The 25,541-nt window shown below is 37.6% G+C and overlaps 3 protein-coding genes across 6 annotated transcripts in view; 2 read left to right on the top strand and 1 right to left on the bottom strand.

Moving 5' to 3' along the window:
• Window positions 1-7,622, bottom strand: part of sbf2 (SET binding factor 2) — a 94,019-nt gene extending 86,397 nt beyond the window's left edge. For both annotated transcript variants that reach the window (XM_041985174.1, XM_041985163.1), the window contains exon 1: window positions 7,476-7,622. In XM_041985174.1, the coding sequence (XP_041841108.1) occupies window positions 7,476-7,530 (55 nt within the window). In that variant the 5' untranslated portion in view covers window positions 7,531-7,622. The remainder of the gene's footprint in view (window positions 1-7,475) is intronic.
• Window positions 7,623-10,651: 3,029 nt separating this feature from the next.
• On the top strand, window positions 10,652-13,112 carry adma (adrenomedullin a). The gene is made up of 4 exons (XM_041983649.1): window positions 10,652-10,759; window positions 11,336-11,438; window positions 11,555-11,680; window positions 11,840-13,112. Exons 2-4 carry the CDS (start codon window positions 11,344-11,346, stop codon window positions 12,141-12,143), a joined length of 525 nt encoding a protein of 174 aa, XP_041839583.1. The 5' UTR covers window positions 10,652-10,759; window positions 11,336-11,343; the 3' UTR covers window positions 12,144-13,112.
• Window positions 13,113-17,448: 4,336 nt separating this feature from the next.
• On the top strand, window positions 17,449-25,502 carry ampd3a (adenosine monophosphate deaminase 3a). 3 transcript variants are annotated; one of them, XM_041983628.1, is made up of 15 exons: window positions 17,449-17,562; window positions 19,634-19,902; window positions 20,009-20,189; window positions 20,344-20,509; window positions 20,613-20,832; window positions 20,947-21,076; window positions 21,928-22,122; window positions 22,306-22,437; window positions 22,518-22,681; window positions 22,767-22,893; window positions 23,075-23,238; window positions 23,507-23,627; window positions 24,499-24,672; window positions 24,800-24,910; window positions 24,991-25,502. In XM_041983628.1, the coding sequence occupies exons 2-15, from the start codon at window positions 19,742-19,744 to the stop codon at window positions 25,159-25,161; spliced, it is 2,217 nt and encodes a 738-aa protein (XP_041839562.1). In that variant the 5' UTR covers window positions 17,449-17,562; window positions 19,634-19,741; the 3' UTR covers window positions 25,162-25,502. The 3 variants fall into 3 exon arrangements, with proteins under 3 accessions (XP_041839562.1, XP_041839544.1, XP_041839552.1); XM_041983610.1 differs by having other exon boundaries at window positions 17,455-17,562; window positions 19,634-19,856; XM_041983618.1 differs by lacking the exon at window positions 17,449-17,562 and adding an exon at window positions 17,946-18,124 and having other exon boundaries at window positions 19,634-19,856.
• Window positions 25,503-25,541: the final 39 nt, after the last annotated feature.

Here is a 25,541-nt window from a genome sequence, read left to right on the forward strand (position 1 = left end):
CAGAGCGTTTAGTCGAAATAATCCATAGTGAAACCTATTGTCATACACAGTCTATGGTAAAGGGGGGACGAAAAAAAATTATCGCGGCCGGCAAACTTATCGTGCTCTTATTTTCTTATCGTTCAATTAATTGACTTATTGCTTATCGCGACAGGCCTACGAACAAAAGCAATGATTGTGTTTAAAAAGATTGTTAAACACTCTATGATAAGAAAATATAATGAACAAAGTTCATTTGTTCTGTTCTGTTGTGGATAATAAATAATGTGTAAATGTGAAGTATGTGCAAGAAATCAGCGGCAGGTTGGCCTGCAGCTGTTTTAGTTAAATTTTTATTGTTACATAAATGTGACTTATTATTGGTTTAATTATTTTGTGAGAGTGGGGCAGATTATATAAGATTTTCTTTTTTCTGCTCCTTTTTATTCAGGTGTTTGAAACTTTTGTTGTATTGATTGTTTTGTTTTTTTTAAGTTCTTGTTAAAAAAATATTTTAAATAAAAAAATACATAAAATGTCACAATTAATTTATTTTATTTAGTTAACTTTTAGTTAACTAGTTCTATTGATCAAAAATCACCGTAAAGACCCGTCCCCAGTACCTAACAATGCTGGCTTCGCTGTGTTAGCACCAACATCTACTGGGTCGATTTTATTTTAGTTTATTGAATAGGAACCATGTTCATTAACGGGTGAGAGTTATCTGAAGAATTGGCAAATAATTCCCAGTGATTTCAAATAGTATTTAGCTTGAAATGCCCATTCTTAGTTTAAACATCTGTGGCCTCTTTTTTGTAAGCAGCAGCCTGTGTTCAAACTATATATATGGTGACTGTTCATCAGAAATATTATTCCAGTGTTCATAAAGCAATCAGATGCAGCTTATTTTACACCATCTGCTATTATCCGTTGATATATATACACTCTTTGTTTTTAAACTAGTCACAAATTTAAACTGAGTGAATCTAGATTCAATGAGTTTTAAGGATGCACATGTCGTAGTCACACAGGCACTACATCTTCTCAGATTCATGAAAAGATTAGCCTGTTACTCTAATCAAATTACAAATGTGGCTAGAGGAAAGTAGCCAGTGGACTTTCCCTTCATATCAAGTTTTAACTAAAACAGAGGAAGGAAGGAACTCCTCTGTGACTAGGACGCCTCTCACCACAACGTTGGAATCAAAACAAGAAGCTGCCAAATGTGAAACTAAAAAGAAAACAATTGATAGAGGCATTAGATTCAATATGCAAAGCAGAAGCAAAACAACTCTTCATCTGCCATTTTACTCAGAGTTAGAGAAATAATATTAAGCCTTTGTCCACCACAAGCAGCTAGCCAGCAGTGAAATCATCTCAGGATTTGTATTTAGGATGAAATGAGATCCTCCTTTTTCTGATTAAACCCAACAGCCATCTTGTAGCAAAGCAGAGAGCTGAATAAAGTAAAAGTTGTAGGTGGATGTTTTGACCATTTAACCAGTTTTGCACCACATAGCAAAATATACACTTAAATGGTGAATATAACAGATGTTTTCTTCCATTAAGATGACATGATTATTTACGATCATATACATTGCGGTTAGAAGGAACATTAGCAAAATGATCACTTTGTAAATAATAAATGTAAACCACATAGCCAGTTTGTTTTAGCTGAAGTCTGAATGTAAGCTGCAAGTATATCAGTTCATTAATATGACAAAGATACAAGTGTTCATCTCCTGCTGCTACATTTTTAACAGCTTTCAAGTTATCAGGGGAGATCAAGGGACCTGAATTACTAACCCTTTTTTCTTTTTTATCCCACTTTTATGACATAAAAGTTAGGTGAAAGCAGTGAGTGAGAGATAAGTTATTCAAACACTGAAACAGCTTTACCCAAGAATTGGGTTCTGTATAAATGTATACCACTCTGCCATGCCACCATCCGTGGTATTCCACAGCAAGTCATATATTGGACTTTAACTGAGGCCATTTAGAAACAAGATGGCACACTTTAAAGTTACTTCCTGTATCTGTCACACGGCTTTCGCACCTATTCCTCTATCAGATTACAAATTCTCTTTTTAATGTATTTGGAGAAATGAGTGTGAAGGCAAATTCTGACCGATACTTTCACTTCAGTATGTTTCTCAGTAGACACTCATGGGATTTATAACCACAGATATCTCAGTAAAAAAAAAAAAAAACATGAATACATGATGCAAATATGACCCAGACACATACTTTTTTTGACACTTGTTAGCCCACTTAACATGTAAAATTGTGGCTCCAATTCCAGTCCATTATCACACATGCACACACCATTCACAATTTTAATGTCCACTAATGCCCCTAATTTTCTATGTTAGATCTTTATTATATATGAGCCACAAATGTCAAATGTTCATTTTTAAAAGCTCAGTTTTACTAAACAAATGCATTTACCTTAGTTTATTCTTGTCAAGACAACAATCCCTGAATGACTTAAATAGTTAACGGCACTTTAAGAATGAGTCCAACAATAGCACCATTGTGCTCTAAAACCCTTTATTTTCCATGGCTTGCGCCACAGAAAGATGGCTTGTCCTACTTCAAGGAAGGCACAAAGGACGTGGCTGGTTGTAGTGTACGGTCAGTGAACTAAACTTAGCAATGCATGCAATACACAATAAATAATTGATCATACACTGTTTATGTTAAAGTCATCTTGTTCCAGATTACCAGTTCTAGTCACTGCAATACAATTCCACAAGACAGGATTAATTCCTCAAGTTTGTCACGTGTGAAAACATGACAGTCTACCTCGATGACCTTACCACATGTACAAATCACTTTGAAGGGAGAACTGGAGTCATTCATGAACAGGCCTATGTCATTCTTAATTTACTTTGATGAGAAAAATGCTGAAATCCAAAGCACGTGGTGTGTAACTATGATAACATCAGAGTGTACTACCTTGGATATTACAACTAAGTTCTAAAAATATTTTAAGACTCCAGACAGGAGTAAGGTTCACATTACATTCAATCAGCATTTCCCACAATGCCATCTTCGCCACCTTTGAACAATCTCCCTTACCAGCTTACCCCCCTTACTCTACCTCTACACTCTCACACAACACTAATGTGCAACAAAGGCACATCATACCTGGCTCGGAAGTCCAATGGGAAAAGGTCTTAAGCAGCTGTTTGTGATAGATAGAGAGAGACAGAGTGAATGAGTCAATACACTGGGACTATCTCTAACATGAAATATGACTTTTAAACCCATCCTTAAAAATACCTGCTTATTGCAATTTAGGGTCACAGGGTCTCAGGTACCAAGTTGGAGGAAAGGTACGCCCTGGACATGTCACCAGTCCATCACAGGTCAATCAGTGTTTCTAAATTCTCCCTAACAATTTCTGGACTGTGGGAGAGGTCAGAGAACCCGTGGAGAACATGTAAACTCCACAGAGAAAGGACCCAGCCCAGGTTCAAACTATTCTCGCTGTCAATATACCAACACACCCTGCTTGTGTTAACCACTGAACACCCCCCCCCCCCCCCAAGTTAATTTTTAGTGAATGAAGCTCCCACCTTTTCTACAAATTTAGTCAAAACCATAACCAATTGGCACTGAGCCAGCCACAATTTAAATGTGTACATGTACATGTGTTTATAATACCACTGAAAACACCAGACAGACTACACGGCTTGCTTGTAATTACTATTAATTAAGAAACGCTTGGCAGCGTTTCATGAGCTGACATTGACGACATAAAAAGCAACATCTCCAGCAGTTACAAGACCTCCTAAGTGAGTGTATCCAAACATTGTTCACTTTGACATTATTTAACTTCATTTGGAACTTATTAACATAGGTTTTTGGCTGTCACTTTATCATAAATAAACAGCTAAGAATTATAATCATGAGCTGGTTATCAAAAGTTAATATTTGTTGAGCTTTGAGATGTTTTTTCCATGATTGAAAAAAGGAAAAAGCATTAACTTATCTTATTCTGGATTTTCATTGTTCAGTCTAAAAGTGTTGCAATATATTTTTATTCTCTATGTACTAAACTAACCAAAGGCCAAAGGACTTTTGGATTGTGGTTGAAACACTACCTCTAACTAACTGAAACTAATAAAAAGGATCCGGTACATGAAACTATGAACCCTTATTGAAAATCAACACAAACTTTAAAAAGAACCCACTTAATGGTCCAGATTGAAAGGCTAGTAATGTTTTAATGGTAAACGTTATACAAGTTTTGAGAGTCAGACATTAACACAAACCACAGAAGCACCATGCTTCAAACAAGATTAAATAAGTGAGCAAAAGTAGCTGACAAAACATGAACTGTGAAATTTTTGAGAAATGGGTGCTTCGTTGCCAAAGCACTTTCCTTGTGGGTGTGCCAAGACAACCAGCATAAAAACAAACAGTCTTTGAGAAATTCTAACAGAATGTCAATTCATCTAAGTATTTTTAAGGAGCAATGCTTCCATGAGCTTGTTCTTGACATAACTCTTAAAATAATGCCTTGTATTGTTAATTTCCAGCTAAATTAGTAAACCACCCCACAGCTACAACTTGTAGACTTGCATGTACGAATCTTATTATAGCAGAATGGAGTCAAGAATACCAGCAGATGGAAATATGTATTTTATTGTCTTGCAGGATTGTGTTAAGTTACATAAGCCATTCACCATGTCCAGCCCTGAAAATCTGAACCATAAACTCACACAAAGTAGAGATTGCGCAGCATATGTGGAATTAATTTAAAAAGTTTGATTCAATAAAAAGTCATGATATCCATCAAATAAACTTTGTGTGAAAAACAGCTATCCAGATTCCTTTTTTATTTTTCCTTGGCAAATTGTAGTTTATAAGTAAGCCAGACTATATATAATGCTCTGCCAGCAAAAAAAAAAAACAAAAAACAAAAAACAGTGCCTTACCGCAGAGGAAAAATAGAAATACAATGTACTTTAATGTAGTTCTGGATGCAGCCTGTAAGCACAGACTGCATCTATCAACACCTTCACATTCCAGCATTATTTGTGGTTTAATTTCAAGGTTTGGGGCTCATGACATTGGCCTTCAGAGAAACAAACTGGCCCAGTTTCAAACAGAGAAATCTACCGTTATCACGCTCACCACTCTGCAGCATGTTCAAACATCTGAATATTTCAATAAGAAGCTGTGTATATGCAAGTTTAAACAAACTGAAAAACTATGTACTTGAAATATTTCACTCCATGACTACGTTTTGCTTTTGAATCTTTTAAGTCTGGTGCATCTATCACAATGGTTTTATCATTTAAGAATTTTATTCATTTATTTATTTAGTCAATTGATGTTCATTCATTTATTCCAAAATAAATTGGTGGTTTCACACGGACAATATCACAATATTGCTATTTGTGAAACAAACCCTGGATTTATTATTCATTACAAGGGACACAGAAAAGATTTTTTTAAAAGTGATGTAAGCAAGTCGATAAAACTGGGTCATGCAATTTTAAGGAATTTATTCCTGACATCAATTTCATACAGTAATTAATGCTGCTGAACTTTTTTAGTGACTATCTTTACAACTTAAAATTCACTGTACTATGAATGCCTATATTTTTTTCTTCCTCAGCATCTTGCTTCACTCAAAGAAAAGTCTCATCACCACAAATATAAACTGTTTCTGTTTCTGACTGAGGCTGCACTGAACAGATTGCATGCTTAGTGTTATTTCCAACTGATCCATCCATAGTAATCTAACAATGAGAAGTGGGTCAGGCCAGTGGAGCAAAAGCCAGCACAGAGCAGGAGGCTCAGTGATGAGCCAGCAGAGATTCCTGGTTTGAGTTAACAAGCGAGGTGGACAGGAAAAATCTGTTGTCTAGACAACCAGCTGAGCTTTACAGTGACTTGATGACTTCAATAAGCCAATTTTACAAAGCAAAGGCATTTGACAGAAAGCTTTCATTTTCCAGTGTACGCTAAATCTAAAAAGTACTTTATTATCAGTACAAATCAGCAACTGAAATGCTTCATTAGATGCAGATCAAATTCCTGTAATAGTTAGAGATAGTTTTAATCCTCCAGACAGGCTCCCACATGGATGACGCATTAGCCTGTCATAATGCCTAATCAACTATGTAATTAGGAAATCGTTCAAAACCAACATCATCAGTGATAAATACAAAGGAAAGAAAAATCAATGTCCCTGCCTCCTCCAAAGACTGTCTGAATGTGAATCCATTCAGACTCTTCTGGCGATGCCAGGAACATTTTGTCCCTTGAGTACAAAATATTCATTTTTCAGTTTGGCACTGGGATGCAGAGAGCCCCTGAAAGACACTGTTTACCTATTATGTGTTGCATGCTATGGTGACTAAGAGGATTCAGCTGCTTTGGCCTCTCTTTGACACACATGGCGCTGGAATGGTTTCACTGCAAGCGGCTTGGAACTTTAATGTGTTCCCTTTTGGCAGATTAACTGAATATTTTTACTTTCTCCAGGGTACTCATTAAGTAACACTCTTACTGTATCTTCAAAAGCAGAAGTGGTAATAAACTGCAGACCTCTGAACCATATACAAACTGGCAATTATCAAATGTGCAGCCTTAACATAAGTGTGGTGCCAAAAAGTTTTCATCTATTTATCCATGAATGATTAGATATATGTGCAAAGCTGTTTCCTGTCTTGGATGAAAGGAATGTGAGGCTGGACCTGAGGCATAGCATGTCAGTGGAAGCGAGGAGCTTCCTGTCCGACTGCAGAACAGCAGTGGAGCGCGAGAGGAGAGGCTCTGGGCTAGCACAAGGACTGCATTTCATCGCAGCTGCATAACGTTGCGCCCATTGTGATGAAGTTAAGCAAAGATAAATCTGATACAAAAATGACTGAGAAGTGTTGCTGCAGCGAGTAAAAATAGATCCTGAACAAAACATGCAGGACATTCAAAATGCAGGACCACCGCTAACACGACGTAACAAAAATACAAAACTTGGATGTAGACATGGATGTCAATAATTACGAGCTGGTTTGACTAAGGAGGTAAATATGATAAGAGAGGAGCCAGATTTGGACTTATATGACCAAACGTGAGCAGTATACAAGTGTGTTTCCATTAGCTGGCAGTGTTGTTAGACACTGAACCTGACAGGAATATGAGCAACAGGGACAGGATGTGAGATTTTTTTTAAATCCACGTAAACTTGTCAACTGATCCCAGTCAACTATCGCAACGCGTCGGAAATAAACATGTACATGTGGCTTTACATGAAGCGTGTGCTTTTCATGTAAACCCACGCCTCCGGACGGTATCAAATATCAGACCGGTTAATGAAAGAAAAAACAGTGTTCCTAGTCTCGCCTAGCCCTGTGGCTAACGTTAAGCTAGGCGCAATGCTATGTAGCATCAACATCATCACACACTCACTGACGGCCTGGACACACAAACCTCAGCTTCGGAGTTCAGTCTGAGAGCCGTCCTGTCGCCAAACTTACCAACTTTCTCTTGATCGTATCCAACGACAACAAAATAGTCAGCCAATCTAGCCATGTCTGCTGTTTTTCCCGAGTTATACCAACACAATTCAGCATTTTTCCCTCTTCCAAAGCACAGCCATGTTTGACAGAAAGAACGTTACTGCGCCTGCGTGGAGGAGCAGGATCCATCCATGGGCGTGGGCCCTTGAGTTTACAAATACAGCACTGTCTCAATACAGCCTCTTTTTGGTCCTAAAGGGCATGAATTATTTTTAGCACAACCAAATGAGCAGCCAACACACTATCACAAAACTTTGTGTAACAACGGGAATGTGATATCTGCTTAAAAAAAGTCATAAATTTCATGAAGGGTCTCTGACAGCTTTTCAAAAACTCAAGGGAAAAACCTGCACTACTAAATACTACTAAGAGGGCAAGAAAATGTTAACCAAATTGACAAATATACATAGAAACAGACATATTACTGTAGATAATGCTCAAACTCAGGGTTCTGATTCTGATCCTACATTTGTAGATCAAATGTCATTGAATGCTTTCATTTTTCGGTAAGTACTACAACAACAACAAAAAGAATATTCGAGCTGTTGTCTCATTCCCTTGTTTTTTGTTTTTTTTTTTATTTTTAAAATTTTATTTTTTTATCCTTGTAATTTTACATTCTCCTTGCTAGGGACAGGAGAAACCCCTGTGGTTAGTGCAAAATACTGAATATTTATAAAAAAAAAAAAAAAAAACAGGAAAAGCTGTCACAAGGTATAGCACGTGGAGCTCCACAAATGCGTGAGACAAATATACAAACCACCATCACTTTCGACAATAGCAGGAACACAGCATGCAATTTCCTTAGTGTTTTTTCTTTGACTCTTCATCTGTGTTTTCAGTGTCTCCTAGTTCCCACATATTGTTTTTGTTTGCTAGTAAAAGACAGAAAGGGTCAAAGTGTTGAACTTGTGCCAAAGCACGAAGACATGCAGAAATTGTGTTTGCCTATTTTGTTTATCTTTAAACAAGAATGATGGGAATTTCATGGTGATGGGACCCTCAAGAACACAGCATTTTAGGTTCATCATAGCTTGACAATTATGAATCATCATCTAGTTCCTGGCATCTATGATAATTTTTGCCCCATGATGAAAAATGGGAAGTGGAAGATAATGTGTCAGTCATACTCTGACAGCAGCTTCACAGAGGACAAACTAAGGATTACTATATAAGGAATCAAAAAGCAACAGCAAAATGTTGTTGTCATGATTGCAACATCTCTTGTTATGAGCTCTGGTACGGAGGGATTACTTGTCGGCTGGAGCCAATTATCATTACAAAGTGCTTACAGAACTTTTTCTAGTTTACAGCACATGTGGTTGTCATCTATGTATTTTTTTTTTTAAATATAGCACCACCCTTGGAATGAGGTCGCATGAGATATAAATAAACTCCTGAAGATTTTATTATATTAATTAGGTATGAATTATGGGGTTGCAATTTGTCACAGTGAAAAGTCCATCATTAAGTAAACCTTTATTCATTCAGCTTTTTCTTTTCATTCAGGGAAACTGAAATGAAAATGAAAAATGGAAGTATTCCTTACAACACAACTCATGGATATTTCTAAACTGTATTTTCTTTGCTGACAAAACCAGATGTTTTTTCCTGTGGTCTTTACAACATTTAAAAAAAAACATTTAAAGTGTGAGGGTGTGAGATTTCACAGGGACTTCTCGGATCCATAAACTCACTTCTTTTTTTTCTGAATGATTTGCCAATCTTAAATATCGATACAGATATAAAGTTTAAATGGTTGTGGATCAGTAAGATAGAGTGCTGTGATTAAAAGCTGACACCTATTCATTTGGCCACTTCACATACTGTTTTCTGCTCTTTCATCTTCCTTTAAGTGCTTTTTATTCACATGTGCAACACCACCTGCAGTACTGTATGCTGAAATAGCTTCCTTTTCACATTGCTTTTGGTTCTTTAGCTTTAATACATACACAAATGTTTAGTTGGATCATGTAAAACATGCTCCATGCAATAGGGGGCTAGATGGCTCTCCCATTTTCCTAAAAGCCCTCATGGATGAGAGGCTCATCATTTTTAACAAGCAAGAAAAGGAAGTTCTGTGGCTTCTTTTTAAGCATTTAGGATTACCATGACCTGGATGACTGAGAATCTACACCAACATTGTCTCCTGTTATCACTTCACAGATTCGTGAATGTCCATTTGTAAGACAAAATAAGACTTTTATTCATAACAGTGACACATCAGCTGAGTTATCTAAAAAATGTTTCCAATAATATTGTTCATATCTCATAGATTGTTGTTCAACTTCATTTTCAGACAAGATTTATAATTGTAAAATTCCATTTCACATTTATCTAACTATAAAAAATAAATCACACTACCAGTCCAAAGTTAATATTTACCTTGTACAAACAAATAAATGGGGTATATTGTATTTATGGCTAGGAATACTTACTATATTAAATCAATTGCTCAATGCCTGTCTTGGATTCTTTGCCGTGTGTTTTTCAAAGCTGACATGGAACTTCACTGTGCTGGGGAGTGCCCTCATACTGACTGTGGAAACATTCCTTAAATTTTACTTTCCACAATTAGCCGGACAGACTGAAAAGAGCTTAAACAAAAACTACACCTAACTAACTCATATTAGATTATGAACGTTTGAACCTTTTCTTTTGAAGTTATTTAGATTTCTGAAAGCCCCACATACAAAGCAATCAGCTGAGATAAGCATCTTCTATTCTTACTGAGACAAAGGCTGTTGAATTGTTCTACTTAACTGATGACGTTTCAATTTTATTTCAATTAAATAAATATACATAAAAACAAAGATGTTAAAAGAATAATATAATGCTTTATACAGAGGCATGTTGTGGCCAAGTTTTGAAAACGGGATATAAAGGCAACATTACATTTCTTCAATGAGCTCTAAAACTTTTTATCTTGCATTTTAATTTTAAATCATTATTCATGATTATTTTTTAATACTGTGAAGTATTGTGCACTACAGCACTACACTAACAAGCACAAGCGCAGCAGTAATGTGCTGAATGGGGTGGGGGAAAAGGATGAGAGTCTGTGTCAGCCCCTCCCACCTTCTGTACAGTATAAAGGCTCCCTGTCTGGTGTGTAGGAACTATTAGCAGAGTGACACAGCTGCCTTTCAGAACCAGTGGTAATTTCAAGAAACTTGTGGAGTATTCTCTCGTAGCTGACTATACAAAGAGAGCTTTTCCATCCAGCCGAACTGCCAAAGAAGGTATGTGCATTTTCCTTTTAAAAAAGCATTACTATGCTCCCAGCTGATGGCTTTATCCTTGCTTTTTTTGAGGTCAAGGCACAAGTGTAGAAATAACAACAGGTTATCTGTCTGGTTATATAAGCTGTTCAGCTCTTAATGTGTGTGCGTCTGTGAGGGAATTGCTTTCAAGGTATTAAGCATCCAACAGGAGTAGTGCATTACAATGCTATTTATTTTCTGCAAGTGAAATATCACAAATTAACAGGCTTTGCTTTACTTGTGCACTGAGCCTATTTTGGACCCCTTCTTGGTAGACTGTGTCCTTCACATTACTGGCCAGGGGCCCAAAGTGTGGTTGTAGATTTACTTAACCGAGCAAAATCTGACCTTAGCTTAACTTTTTAAATAAATGAATGATGTGTGCAAATAACTTGGTTTTTGGACTCTTGTGTAAGAAAGAAGAATTGTGGTACCCATACAGTATTGAGTAGTTTTAAATGGCCTGAGGGACAGTAGGGAAATTCATGCAGATAAATATTAATTGTAAGCATAATAAACTAACTCCTGTTTTTTTTTTTTTTCAACTTTCCACAGGAGCCAAAATGAAAACAATCTTCCACTCCTTCCTCTATTGCTGTCTGCTGGCAACAGTAGCACACTGTGTGGAACTTGAGGTGAACCCTGAATTGAAAAAAAGGTGAGATAACTTTAAAAAGGTGATTAATTATCTTAATCAAAATGTTTTAATCGGATAATCTGTGTCAAGCAATTACTTGCCAAATGACTAATGGAGTCTTTCCCCCCCTCTTGCAGACTAAGCATATGGCTAGGGAGCAGACTGAGACGGGATCTTGACAGTGTAACCGTAGAGAAGACAGCAGAGTCTGAGCACTTTGTCAGACCAGAAGATATCAGGGAGACCTTGCTGCCACATTCCAGGTAAGACATAAATCATGCAACTCTAAAAACTGCAAACTATCTCCACTTTGTCATTAAATCTTATCATTAAAAAGGAATACAAATTTAATCAATGCATGCTGAGCCATTAACAACTGGGATGAACAGGATGGATTCATGATTTCTCCTTTTGTCCTCTAGGACTGACATCAACGTCCGAACCAAGCGGTCTAAAAACTCAGCCAACCAGTCAAGAAGACAAGGTTGTTCACTGGGCACCTGCACATTACACGACCTGGCACACCGCCTGCACCAGCTCAATAACCAGTTGAAGATCGGCAGTGCTCCTGTCGACAAGATCAGCCCTCAGGGATACGGCCGGAGGCGCCGATCTCTTCCAGTGCGCAGAGTCACACTGAGGTTGGAACAGGGCAGGCTGAGGCCCGTGTGGAGCACAAATGAGTCACAAGTTCACAAGCTTGAGGCTCTCCTTAGACAGACATGAGTAGGACTTTGAGAGAGGCGTCCGGGGAAAGAAATGCGAGGAAGCAGCTCTTTTGAGCAAATGACCTCTCTGCTCTGTTCAAAAATTCCTTAAAATGCCTCAAACTCTTGCCAAGTGTACATTTGTTCCAGGCGTGAGGACTGAGTCGGAAGAGCAAGACTGGCTGCAGCTGGGTTTCTCTAAAAGCTGAGCCTTGCAGCTCAGCAGTGTAGAGCATGCAAACAATCACAGCTGGCTTAAAGACACTGGATGGCACAGTGTGGAGCGAACTACAGGTGCTGCTCTCTGCTTGGCAGAGGGAAAAGAAGAGTGCAAATTCCTGGCAAAGTGAACACATCCTCTAAACTTATGAGGGAACACTCTTCTAACATTCTGGGACTTTTACACACTTATTCCTCAAGGCAAAGACTTTGATAAGTGCTATCTTCTAAGGATTACACCACCATGTTCCATCAAACTGTCAGTAACTATATGCACTTTTCCTTTTGGACTTAAATTATAATGAATCATCAGGAAAAGAAATCATCACCAAATGCCAAACAGATAGGCTTCAGAGCTCTGATGCTCACAGTTTGTATCAAGTTTTGGACACTGTATAAAGGGAGATGCCTTAGATTCTGTGAGATATGTGCCAATCCACAGTGGATTGAAATATACTTGAAAATGTTATTGTCTGTACAAAAACATGTGCAATCTTTTATTTTTTTTTAATCGCAAGTATGTGTATATATGAACTTCTTTATTTAAATATTATATAGAGGTTACATTAAAGTACTTATGCAGATAGAGTTATTTTTGTACAGGAAGAAATATATATAAGGGCATTGTAGCTATTTGTCATTATTCTTTTGCAAACTGTGGTAATTTGATATGTGTTTTATAGTTATATTATTATATATTTGTAAATGTGTTCTATTTTATTTGTGTCAAAGCAATAACATTGTCATTTAATAAAGATTTTGCATACAAAATCTAGACCATGTTCTCGCCTCCTTTTTCTTTACACTGAAAGCAACTGATAGAGCAAAACATTGTGCGCCTGGTCTCAGTTAAGTGATTACAGGTTCTCATTAGAGTCTCCACTCCTCTCACTCTATTCCCCTAGTTATGACACCCCCCCCCCCCCCCCCCCACTCCTAAAATAAAGAGGCAGACAGGGTGTCAGGCACATTCCATATAGGTTCAGCTCATATTTGCTGGTTCCCCCCACACCACAGAAGAGCCCCAAAGCCATCAGAGGAGGCAGAGGATTTAGCTCCATCTGTATTCAATGGTACATGGTTGGGACACAAGAAGGTTGGTGGGGGGTTCCAGTCGAACATTCCAGCAAGAGCATCACAGATAGCTACAACAAAGCACTTATCCAGCCCTCCACAGTTAGACACACTGAAGACTTCGTATCTCTGACATATGTTATTGAACTTTATTATGTTTTTGAAGATAAACAGTACAACCTAAAATCTCTCAATGAGATATAGTTCATCATTTACATTTATAGAAAAAATGACCAATAATCAATGTTAAAAAGTTGCTGTGTGATGTGAGAAAGTTACACAGAAAGGTTCAGTGCTGTGATCATGCAATCTCTATTGCCATCTAGAGAGATTTGATGGGTAAAACAGCACAAATATGCATTTTTATTCATGGTGTGAATTAACTTCTTTTTTTTTTTTAAGTTAAAAGCAGCAACAGAAACATGGGGAAAAATGCTCATTAAATGACATTGCTGAACTACAGATTTAACTTCTGCATTTCAGCTTTCCTTGAACTGACTTTAAAATAATTCCTTTGCATTTTTCCATTAAGTGTCCTAAACAATAATACTTAAAAAAAAAAAAAAAATACTAGTTAACCATCTTTTTAGACTTTACTTAGAAAAAGGGTTTTTGCTTGTAGATAGCAAACATGGATATGGATGGTTAAATAAATTATATTATTATTATTTATATTATTGCTTAAAGCTTTTTCTTTGCATGAGGGAATTTAAATTTGCATAAAAACCTGCTTTATAACATTAATCAAACATTGAGATTTTTATCTATTTCTTGATTATAGTCAAGGAGAAATTTTAATCAACACAAGATATGCTTCCTTTAGAAAACACCTGTCCAACAAATGACTATGTGGTAATAGGTTCTTACAAAAGAAAGAAAATATGCCATCTAATGGCTGATTGAATAACATGTACCTCTACATGTTTAATGTAATTACATTTTTGGACATTAGCTTCATTTATATAAGAAAAAATAAAACAGGGTTTGTCTGCACAGTAAAATCAGTGTAAGAATAGAATAAATCAGTTGACACAATGTACTCACTAATTATATGAAGGTTTCACTCCTTCAGTAAACCAATCAGCTAGTGACGCCATAGATGTGGCGATAGCATTAACAAACCGATCCCTGTAGGTCAACAGGTAAGAAATAATACCCACATTTCAGGACTCGCTGTACGCTAAGCTGCAGGTCTTTTATACTTTACACTGCAATATTAGCAGTGTTATTTTAGCAGAATTCTTTTGGGAACTACTCTTTCCTGTAGGATGTTGGTTAAATCATACAGTAACCACAGAAACATAATTGCTAAAGTGAAGAAGAACTATCTTGAATTGCTAGGAGTATTCAGTAAAATTCAGTTATAAATAAATTCACCTTTTTTCATTGTTTGTTGCACTGCTCATATACAGACTGTTACATAGCTACGAAGGTGGAGGAGGGACAGAACACATAAGAAGAGAAAGCAGATGAATAAATAAGTTTGGCAATATTGTTGTTAATCAATATAATACATGTCCTGGACTAAGAGTCAGTTGGCTAAAGGCATCTCTGAAAGTACAACGATGACCTGAGTTGAGAGGATTAGCCAGATAATCTCTAACCGCTGTGAGGTTAAATCAGGGACTGTGGGTCCTCTCTGTGCTTAAGACCACACCATTAGATCTGAATCCTCTCCAGACATGAATTGAGAAGCTGTTCAGTGCCCATGTTGTGCTACAAGACTGTTTATTCTGCTCTGCATGATCTGCCTGAGAGACAAAATCCAGATACTGATTCTGACTGCAGTGCAGACAATTGGGATATTTTTGTATCTGCAATGTGTTTTTCCTACATGTATGCAATATTAAGGAGACTAGCTCTTGTAGAGAGGTATGTGGAGGTGAACCTGTGGAATAGCATTGTAACAGAATGAATCCCAGTCAAGAAACTGTAGTTATAACTAACCCTTAAAATATATATATATATTTTTAAGGCAAGGCAAGGCAAGGCAGTTTATTTGTATAGCACATTTCATGTACAGGACAATTCAAAGTGCTTTACATAAAACAAAGGCATTACAGAAGTAAAACACTGTTTTGATAATGTTGGTAAGCTTCTCAAAAGAAGAGAAGAGCAAAGCAAAACTCTGACATTTGAAAAAGTGACTTCACTAAATTTAATGATTAAATAAAATAATGAAATAATTGATCCATTAAGACTCCTTAAAAAATGTAGTGTCATGATCATAAAGGCACACCTTCGCATTTGGTCCCAGCTGTTGTTTTTCTACTGAGCTGTGGCCAGGAAAGAGTTAAGGATGGAGTCTTTTTTGCTGCAGGGTGGTGGATGAGATATCGGAAACCCCGGCGAACTTGTGCAGTTTGTGCACTTCAGACCCAGCAGAGCTACAAGAGGTGAGTGGATGCAATTGATATGCAGTATTAGTGTCAGGCAGGCGATGACCTCTGATGATCAACAGGAAGAGGTAAACATAACTTCTTGCAAGTGTCTTGCTATATTGTCAAATAGCCATTTAAAATGTTCTTGTTTAATACCTATTTATAGCTTTGTAACAGGGTATGATTCTGTAATTGAAAACTGGTTTATGCATATCAATAGTGAAAGCAACATTCAAATGCATAAAAAATGTACACATCTTAACTTACAGAAAATTTTAACGAGATGCACAAGAATATGACTGTAAGCCAGCTGTTTTCTGGTGAATGGTGAGTGCTTTTCCTGTAGTTATTTTTCTTCATTCTAGTGTAGGGCCCAACCACTAAGGAAGATGAGAAGAGGAGACACACCTCTCATAAAGCAGCACTCAAGTCCTTGCTTGGGAAAGAGTGAGCTTCTTCCTCCCCTTTCTCATCACTGTCTTTATAATGTGGTATATGGCTTTCTCTTATGTTACTGATCTCTCCATCAGTTATGACTTTGACACAGAGCCAGTTGGGGTGCTCAACCAATAAGAGCAGCGAGGTGTCTGAGAAAAGTCAAAAGAGACTAGATAAAAACTGTAGAATACAGCAAGCTGGGTCTGAGAAAGGTCTGTCATTCATCCAATATTGGCCTAATGCAGTCTCCAGTGGGATTTACCCATGCACTAGGAAATAATGAATAATGATCCTTAGTCTACAAAGTAACCATGGATATAATATGGTTGACTCCAAATTTCCACATTACAGTGCCTTTTAGTAGACCCACAAACATGAGGGCGCTTAAATTCACATTAGCACAGTCCAGACAGACTGAGCACCATTAGGATGCTCTTCACATTAGTATCCAATGCTTTCTTCAGACCCACACCATAACAATGTTTGTCAGTCATCGGATCTAATGTTTCCTAAATTAGGAAATCTGAAAGGCTCCTGTAATGCTGAATAAAATACTTTCCACTGTGGTATTGTAATACAGAATCAGGAAATACTACTGTTGAAAATCCCTCTTAGTATTAGTGATTGACTATTAGAAAATTGTCCTTTTAAAAGATCTGTTTCATAAATATAACACAGCAGTAATCATGCTGTAGTAGTTGTGCAAATTGTGCACACAGCTACATAAAATTAAAACTGTTAATTAGTTGGATCCTTCTATAGCATGCATGTCATACTCCTGTCCTCAAAAGGTATTTTCTTTCCTCCAAAACATAGTTAAAAACAAGCCAAGAAAGGCTATTTCTTACCATTTATAGATAGTTAAACAGCACAGGGATCACACAGTATGGACATAATTTTACTAATAAAGAGAAAACCATGACCTGAAGGACAAATAACTACTTGGGGACTCTGCAATCACCTGGTTGTGATGGCTCTTTGCAACAGAAGTGGAAAGAGATCTCATTTCCCGTCTTTCTGTGTGTGAACACTGTGTTGCTTGCACTTCAGTGCTGAGCATTTGCATCTGATTGACTGACTTAGACACTAAGTGACGGCCATTATGAAATATTCCCAGGATTAGCAGCTCTGTCAACATGGTGACTCTGGCACCTTAAAATAGAGAAACTGGAAGCCATGAAAACAAAACCCTAGCAGTGGCCCACCTTAGACTAGCGGTGTCCCACCTTATGGATGGCAGACATAATCTTTTAAGGTACCACTGCTGTATAAAGTTTTTCTCCTACTTAAGTGGACTCCTGGAGATGGCTATGAACATCAAGGAGGGTAAGTCCAACAAGCTAAATGGTTGTCAAAATAAAGAGAAAGGTGATGACCAGCAAATTAGATAGCATATAGCAGATGAGCCTCTCTAAATGTTGGGGGTTTTATCAGTTCACACTCATTGATATGTATGACTACAATTCTTGGAGAATTTTAGCACAGATGCCACTCCCTGTCTCTTATGTCCTGTTCATCAAGTTCAAGCTAAATCTGTCAGAATGTAGGAAAATAAAACAGAATTCAAAATGAGCTTTTCATTACCAGATGTCTATCCAACTTGCTATTGAAGTTAGGTGGATGGTCAGGTGCAAACTAACTCCTATATTGACTCCACCCTCCCACCTAAAAAAAAAAAAAACTTGTCAAAGTTGTCATGGTTACCGTGGTCAGAGCAACAGTGTTAGCATGTGTTCCTGCGGGTTATTTTTCTAAATACCAGCTATGCTCACTTATTAAGATTGAATTCGAACAGGTTAGCTAGAACAGCTGTGAAAGCTGGTATCAAAAACCTAACAGGGACAGTGTTTGGGAAAGATAAAGAAAAGTTGTTTTCAGGAAAGTGCAAGTAAGCAGCTAGCAACTAAATGACAATCTTAGTACAACTTTTATTTGATAAGATTATAATATTGTTAAAGCTACTCGTTAGGTCAACTTTTGTTAATTTGTTTGTCAGTTTAAAAGTGCAAATATAAACTTTCCTAAAAGGTTAACAGGCCAGTTAACCATGATGAGAAACGTTGGTGCTTTGTTACAAATATTTTCCTCCGACCACGACGAATGTTAAACACTTGTAAAGGATAAACCATAAGGGTAAGTGCTTTTTTCTACAGTTAGCACAGTTATACTGTCCATTTGTTTATTTACTTTAGACAAAAAGTCATTGGGTCTAGTTTCTCTATTTATTTGGATAGTTATCTGTTTGCCGTTTTGTAACTGCTTTTGTTGATTATATGTCCCGAGTGGTATAATATTTGCGTAGTTAACTCAGATAAATTTTTCTCTTTTATTTTTGGGAAGGATGCTTATTCATGAAGCTATCACATCACAATCAATATAACCCTACTATCTCTTTGCAACGTGCAAGTGGTGCCACTAAGCTCCACAGCAGCAGTGTTGTCAGGATAGCGTTGTGTGTTAGGAATGATAAGCTTCCTCTGGTCTCACCCTAGCTTATATTACACCATGCTATGTGCCCTTTCTCTGTTGGTTCTTGCCAGTCCTGTTACAAGAACTGTATATTGTATCAAGAATATGAACAAGATTAATCCAAATAATCTCTTTGCAGAAGCCTCTTCGTAATTTTTGCTTATAGTAAATAACTAAACAAACTAAACCCGGAAATCAGCAGGATTATAAACTGTAGCTTAAATAGGCATTATTATGTGGCTATTCTGTTTATAAGAGGTTAAACATATTTACTGCTACTTATGAAGGGATAAAAGACTGCAACTAAAATTTTACATGTCATAAATAGATCTAGAAGACTTTCCCCCAATTTAAATCTGAACAATTAAATTAAGCCATTGGATTTGGTCTTCTTTATTTGTATTTGTTATTGGACCAAGGCCCATTTGAAAATCCTTTCAGTGTAATGGTGATCCCTTCAATATTTCCTTGGCTGTGTTTCCATTCAGTGTCTATTACCGTAGATAATAATGACTTTATTGTTAGAGCAAGTTTCAAAATAGAAGGTGTTGCTTGACACAAATAGTTCTTAGAATGAAACAGACAGCAACACTTAAAGACTACACAGGGAAACAAATAGCACAAAAATCTATTTGTGGACATATGTACAACAAGGTAATTGGGTATTGTGTTTACATAACAATTCAAAGAGAGTTTCTTTAAGTTATTTGAATTAATAAAAGCAGTTCACTCAGCTCTGCAGGCAGTTCTACTGCATCAGTTTGAGTTTGCAAGCCATGCAAGCAAACCCTTACACAGGTAGATCCTTATATTTACAAATATCAGAACAAGGTCAGACAAAGGTCAGAACAAGATGACCTCTGAGAGAGGGCAAACAGGCTCTTTCACTGTTGCCTGTCACGTCACGGTAGCGTCCTTCTTTTTGCAGACATGCCTCGTCAATTTCCGAAGGTGATTCTAAGTGAGGTGGAGGAGAAGACACAGCTTCTAACAGAGGAAGTGTTTGCTTCAGCACTAAAAGAAGAAGACAGCAAAGATGCTTTGTCAATGTTCTCAGTGCCTGAAGACTGCCCAATTGGCCTTCAGCAGGCCAAAGATCATGAACTCCTTAAGGAGCTGGCAGAGCAGCACTCAGAGGAGAGTACAAAGAGGTAGGCCCTGCTATTGGCATGACACTGAGGAACAGACCACATACAGGTCAGATCATGTCAGAAAATGTATAATATAAATTTAAAGGATATAAAATAATTGTATCATGACTTTAAGTTTACACCAACTATTAAACATGTTGCTAACTTTCCAGGAAAAAAAGCTTGAAGATGATTCGTTCCCAGTCACTGTCCCTTCAGATGCCACTGAATACCGATTGCTCATTGTCAGGGACAGTTACGCCACTTTTATCCCCGACTTCCACCTGTTCATCAGTGGCAGAAACCTGTCCTGATTTCCAGAGGGTTACTATTAGTGGTGATTACTGTGCAGGAGTAAGTATAATTGGTGATTTATGCCTTAAGCTAGAGAAATCAACTTATTGTGCAGCTTTAAATGTTGTATATGCACTAACTGTTCCTATGTGTACAAACACCAAATTGTTTACATAAGACTTGAATTTATTTGTAATGTCCTTTTACCTCTCAGATCACAGTGGAAGACTATGAACAGGCAGCCAAAAGTCTGTTTAAAGCTCTGCTACTACGAGAGAAATACTCAAAGCTAGCTTATCACAGATTCTGTAGAACCACAAGCCAGTTCCTCCGCAGTGCTGAGAACATGAAATGGAGTGAAGAGGATGAGGTTTTACCAGGTATGAGATGCTTATGAATATGCCATTTGAAAAAAAAAAACATATATATATATATATTATGCTGCTATGTGTGACATTAACAGAATAATGATGTGGCCTCCAGACATGTACCCATGTCCAGCAGATGATGAGGATCCTTACAGCATGGACAACATCCCTGAAGATTTGAACTATGAGCTGAAGATGAAGGATGGAATTGTGCATGTGTATGACAATGCAGAGGCACTCAAACAAAACCAGCCTCATGACCTTCCTTACCCAGACTTGGAGACCTTTGCCATAGATCTTGGTCACGTGCTGGCAATGATTGCAGATGGACCCACGTAAGCTGTCAAAACAAAAATTGTGCAGTTATGCTGGTTGAAAAACCAGTTGGTACCTCTTGCAGTATGCAGCACTTAAACACACATCAGAGCTAAGTTTCACTTATGTTTCAGGAAGACCTATTGCCACAGAAGACTCAACTTTTTGAGCTCAAAGTTCTACCTCCATGAGATGCTCAATGAGATGGCTGAGCTTAAGGAACTGAAAAGTGTACCTCACAGAGATTTCTACAATGTTAGGAAGGTTGGTATTATATGTGCAAGCAAACAATGCAGTGCTAAAACCACCTGATAATATTGTGTAGTGTCTAGCAGTGGTGGGATAGCAAACCTGTAGGTTGAGTGGGTTATTAGGTAGGGGCCTCAGTCTATCAAGTTAGTTCCACTTACTAGACCAGATAGAAATTTCAAAATTTGGAGCTTGAACCTTATGCTCTGCTTTGTGCAACATAAGTGTACTTGAGCAGTTATTTTGGAGTAGTGAGGCTCATTAGCCTGGTGGAGGAGGTCTTTACCAATGGGAGAGGTATGCTTAGATGGGTCATGTTTAGATGGATGCTACATGCCAGCCACATGTATGCTAGAACCCAAGGTTTCCCAGCAAAATATCATTATATTATAGCAAGATGCTTCATGATTACTTCATATGTAAGAGATTTCTAAGTTGTGGCTTATCAGCAAATATCCAAAAATCCAGTAAGGGCCACTTTGACTGGTAGTCTCAACAATTGGGGATTTTTTTTTATTCATTACACTGGGGGAAAAGAAGAAAGAAGAAAAAAAATATCTATCTCATTTATCAGTCAGAGTTGGATCTGAAAAATGGATTTTACATTTTCCCATCAACCCTGTACAGAAACTGTTATTCACAGTCGGTGAAACTCATGTCTCAGGTGTAACTATTTCAAATATATGTTTTAATTACAGATACAGTCTTGCCCCAATACATGGACCATCATGGTGGAAATATCTAAACATAGTATTTCACCAAAATTCTTTTAATTCTTAATTATTTGTTGAAATAGATTGATGTCTGAATTAATGATAACAATATTTATGACAGCCATGTGTTTAATTAATATTTTTTTCTTCCAGGTTGACACACATATTCACGCAGCTGCTTGCATGTCTCAGAAGCACCTACTGACATTCATCCAGGAAACATACAAGACCGATGCAGACCACATTGTTTTAGAAAAGGGCGTACAAAAATTGACCCTCCAGCAGGTTTTCCACAGCCTCAACATGGACCCATATGATCTCACTGTGGACTCTCTGGATGTACATGCTGTAAGGAAAAAAATATCACCATGTTTTAACTTTACATTCAGCTCAAAATGCTGTCATCTCCTGAGTTAAATGATTTCTTTTTTCAGAATGCAGTTATGAAAATTCATTTAGGATCTGATGCTACATCTCTCTGCTTCTTAAAACTCTCCCACTATCTACTTTTGTCATTTGTGAAATTTACAGGGAAGACAAACCTTTCATCGGTTTGACAAGTTCAATTCAAAGTATAACCCGGTGGGTGCCAGTGAGCTTCGAGAAATCTTCCTCAAAACAGACAACTATATTAATGGAGAGTATTTTGCTCGGATCATAAAGGTATCACATCCTGTAGCTGTGCGTTATGTGTCTGTGCTGGTGTAGAAAAGGTTTAGCTCACTTCCTTTTGTTTCTAACAGGAGGTTGCACATGACCTGGAGGAGAGTAAGTATCAGCATGCAGAGCCACGGCTCTCCATCTACGGACGCTCTCCTGAGGAGTGGGAAAGTCTGTCAAAGTGGTTCATTCACCACAAAGTGCACTCACCAAACATGAGGTGGATCATTCAAATCCCCAGAATATAGTGAGTCCCACATTCTTATAAAATATGCTACTAATGGAAACAATGCTTGTGAAATCTAGGCTAAATATGTTTTCATTGTTTTTAGTGATATATTCAAGTCAAAAAAACTGGTACCTAATTTTGCCAAGATGTTGGAGAACATATTCCTTCCTCTGTTCAACGCCACTGTCAACCCGGAACAGCACAAAGAACTCCATGTTTTCCTTAAATATGTAAGATGCTGTATACTTTTAAGCTTCATCAAACCAGAGAACAAAGAATTCTTGATTTGGGGTAACAATGAATTAAAATTTTTATTGGTAAGATTAGTTAGTATAGTAGCAACTTAGCCAGTATGGTCCTTGATAAGCAGTATCTTTCCTTAAAAAAGTAAATAATTTTTGGTACATGCAGGTGTCAGGCTTTGACAGCGTGGATGATGAGTCCAAGCACAGCCGTCACATGTTCTCCTTCAGGAGCCCAAAACCTGAACAGTGGACCTTAGATGAGAACCCTCCCTACAGCTATTACATTTTCCACATGTATGCAAACATCATGGTTCTCAACAACCTCAGAAAGTAAGAGCTTATCATGCCTTCATTCTCCTTTAAAACACATACACCAATTAGAAGCAGTGATGGAAGATGTACTGGGTTTTAGACTGAACCAAAGGCCCCATACTGTCTGTTCTGCATTCTTTACTTTGAATATAAATAATTAATCACAAGAAAGTAAAGAAACTGTATGTCCCTAATGGAGGACATAAAGATATCTCGTTAAAACAAATGCAGGGATGAAATATTGTTCTGTGATTAGCTTATTTATCTGTTGACTTGTCTTGCATAGAGAGCGTGGGCTGAGCACCTTCCAGTTTCGCCCCCACTGTGGAGAAGCAGGATCAATCACTCATCTGGTCTCTGCCTTTCTCACAGCTGACAACATCTCACATGGACTCAACTTGAAGAAGGTATTTTAGATGTGTTGACAGTGTAATTTCAATCCCACTATTACTACAACAATACTAAACTGAAAAGTTTTCCACAGAATACAGATAAAAAAATAAACAATCTGAGAGCAGGGCAGAAATAATATAGAGATGGTGCAGAGGACTCCTGCTACTCTGCATCTTGTGCTTTTTATCCTTATTTTTGAGACTCAGCTTTTGTACAAAAAGCAACATAATCAAATGCTGCTTTTCCTGTTTTTAAATTCTTGGTGGTTTGATCATTTTTATGGATTGAATGTTCCTAAGCAACTGCCAGAAAAGATTACATTAACTCCCTTGATACTGAGCTGCAGAACTCTTAACTAGTTCCACCTGACTCTTATTTTGACTATAACTACGGCTAAATCTCATCTTGAATCCCCTTTAATTCCCACATACTCCATTAAAATGACATCCAGTTTTAATGGGAAACTGGAACAATGCACACTGTTTATTTTACTTGTGAACTTAGACTTAATAAAGCTCACTATATTACTGCACTGGCAAATCAGCAGACACATTACATACAATGGTAAATGGACTTCACACTACCTTTCACATTCACCCATTCACACACACCCTGATAGGCATAACACTAGGGCTAAGTGTCTTGCCCATGAACACTTCAACATGTAGTCAGGGAAAGTCTGGAATCAATCCACCAAGCTTCCGGTTGGAGGACAACTGCTCTTCCTTCCGAGCTACAGCCGTCCAACATCAAAAGAAGCATTTTATGTAAAGATTGCTGATGACTCTTTATCAACATCAAGGACATCAAACCTTAGTAGAGCACACCATGTGTATCAGATGTGCTTATCTTTCTAGAATAATATTTTTCCTAAACTTTCCTCAGAGCCCTGTGCTGCAGTACCTGTACTACCTGGCCCAGGTGCCAATCGCAATGTCTCCTCTTAGCAACAACAGCCTTTTCCTCGAATACTCCAAGAATCCTCTCAAAGAGTTCTTGCACAAAGGTCTGTGTGTGTCCCTATCCACAGATGATCCCATGCAGTTCCACTACACCAAGGTAAAGCATACAAGAAACAGTGTCACAATCGTTGTTTAACATTCCCGTAGCTGTAAAGGTGAGATGGATTTAATTCTGGCACAAACAGCCTTCCTTATTATCCACTGTTTGTGTGTTCTGGTTCGAGGAGCCCCTGATGGAGGAGTACGCTATAGCAGCTCAGCTGTGGAAGTTGAGCACTTGTGATGTGTGTGAAATTGCCAGAAACAGTGTGCTGCAAAGTGGGTTGTCTCACCAGGTAACAGTAACATCTTATTTTACACCAGGCAACACCAATCCTATATTGAATTTAATCAACTAACTAGATCTTTTTTAAAGGAAAAGAAGCACTTCTTAGGAGCGAACTACCTGAGAGACGGACATGAGGGGAATGACATTTCTCGGACCAACGTTGCCCAAATCCGCATGGCCTATAGACGCGAAACACTGTGTAACGAACTTAGCTTCATAGTTGATGCAGCAAAGTCTGTAGCTATAAATTCTCATTAGGAATAAAGGATAACCCATAGTAGATAGAATCACACCATGCCACAGATTTTATTTATTTCTAAAAGTGTCAGCAGGTGGCTGTAATGTTTCAAACATACCACATATTGTTTATTAAAGACAAGTGCAAATTATTAACAGTTGAAGATGGTGAAGATGCATGCCTTAAATGTTTGATGGCACTTAAGTTTTCAGAGGGTGAAACTAAACATGTAGAGCTCCAGACTTGTGGAAAGCAGGTTCACACTTGTCAATGTCATTAAACAAACCCCATATCTGTAAACACTTGTACCTTTTACTGTACTTTGTGACAGTTTGTTTTACTGAAATTCTCAGAATATTTGGAAAGATAACAAACTGTTGTAAAAGAAATGTTTGGAACT

The sequence above is a fragment of the Melanotaenia boesemani genome, chromosome 1 (genome assembly GCF_017639745.1).
Source record: "Melanotaenia boesemani isolate fMelBoe1 chromosome 1, fMelBoe1.pri, whole genome shotgun sequence".
Lineage (NCBI taxonomy): Eukaryota > Metazoa > Chordata > Actinopteri > Atheriniformes > Melanotaeniidae > Melanotaenia > Melanotaenia boesemani.

Coding starts and splice junctions, on each gene's coding strand:
- adma (XM_041983649.1), top strand. CDS start 11,344: ATGAAAACAATCTTCCACTCCTTCCTCTATTGCTGTCTGCTGGCAACA. Junction 11,439..11,554: donor AACCCTGAATTGAAAAAAAG/GTGAGATAACTT, acceptor CCCCTCTTGCAG/ACTAAGCATATGGCTAGGGA. Junction 11,681..11,839: donor ACCTTGCTGCCACATTCCAG/GTAAGACATAAA, acceptor TTTGTCCTCTAG/GACTGACATCAACGTCCGAA.
- ampd3a (XM_041983610.1), top strand. CDS start 17,466: ATGGATGGCAGACATAATCTTTTAAGGTACCACTGCTGTATAAAGTTT. Junction 17,563..19,633: donor GGCTATGAACATCAAGGAGG/GTAAGTCCAACA, acceptor TTCTTTTTGCAG/ACATGCCTCGTCAATTTCCG. Junction 20,190..20,343: donor GTGGTGATTACTGTGCAGGA/GTAAGTATAATT, acceptor TTTACCTCTCAG/ATCACAGTGGAAGACTATGA.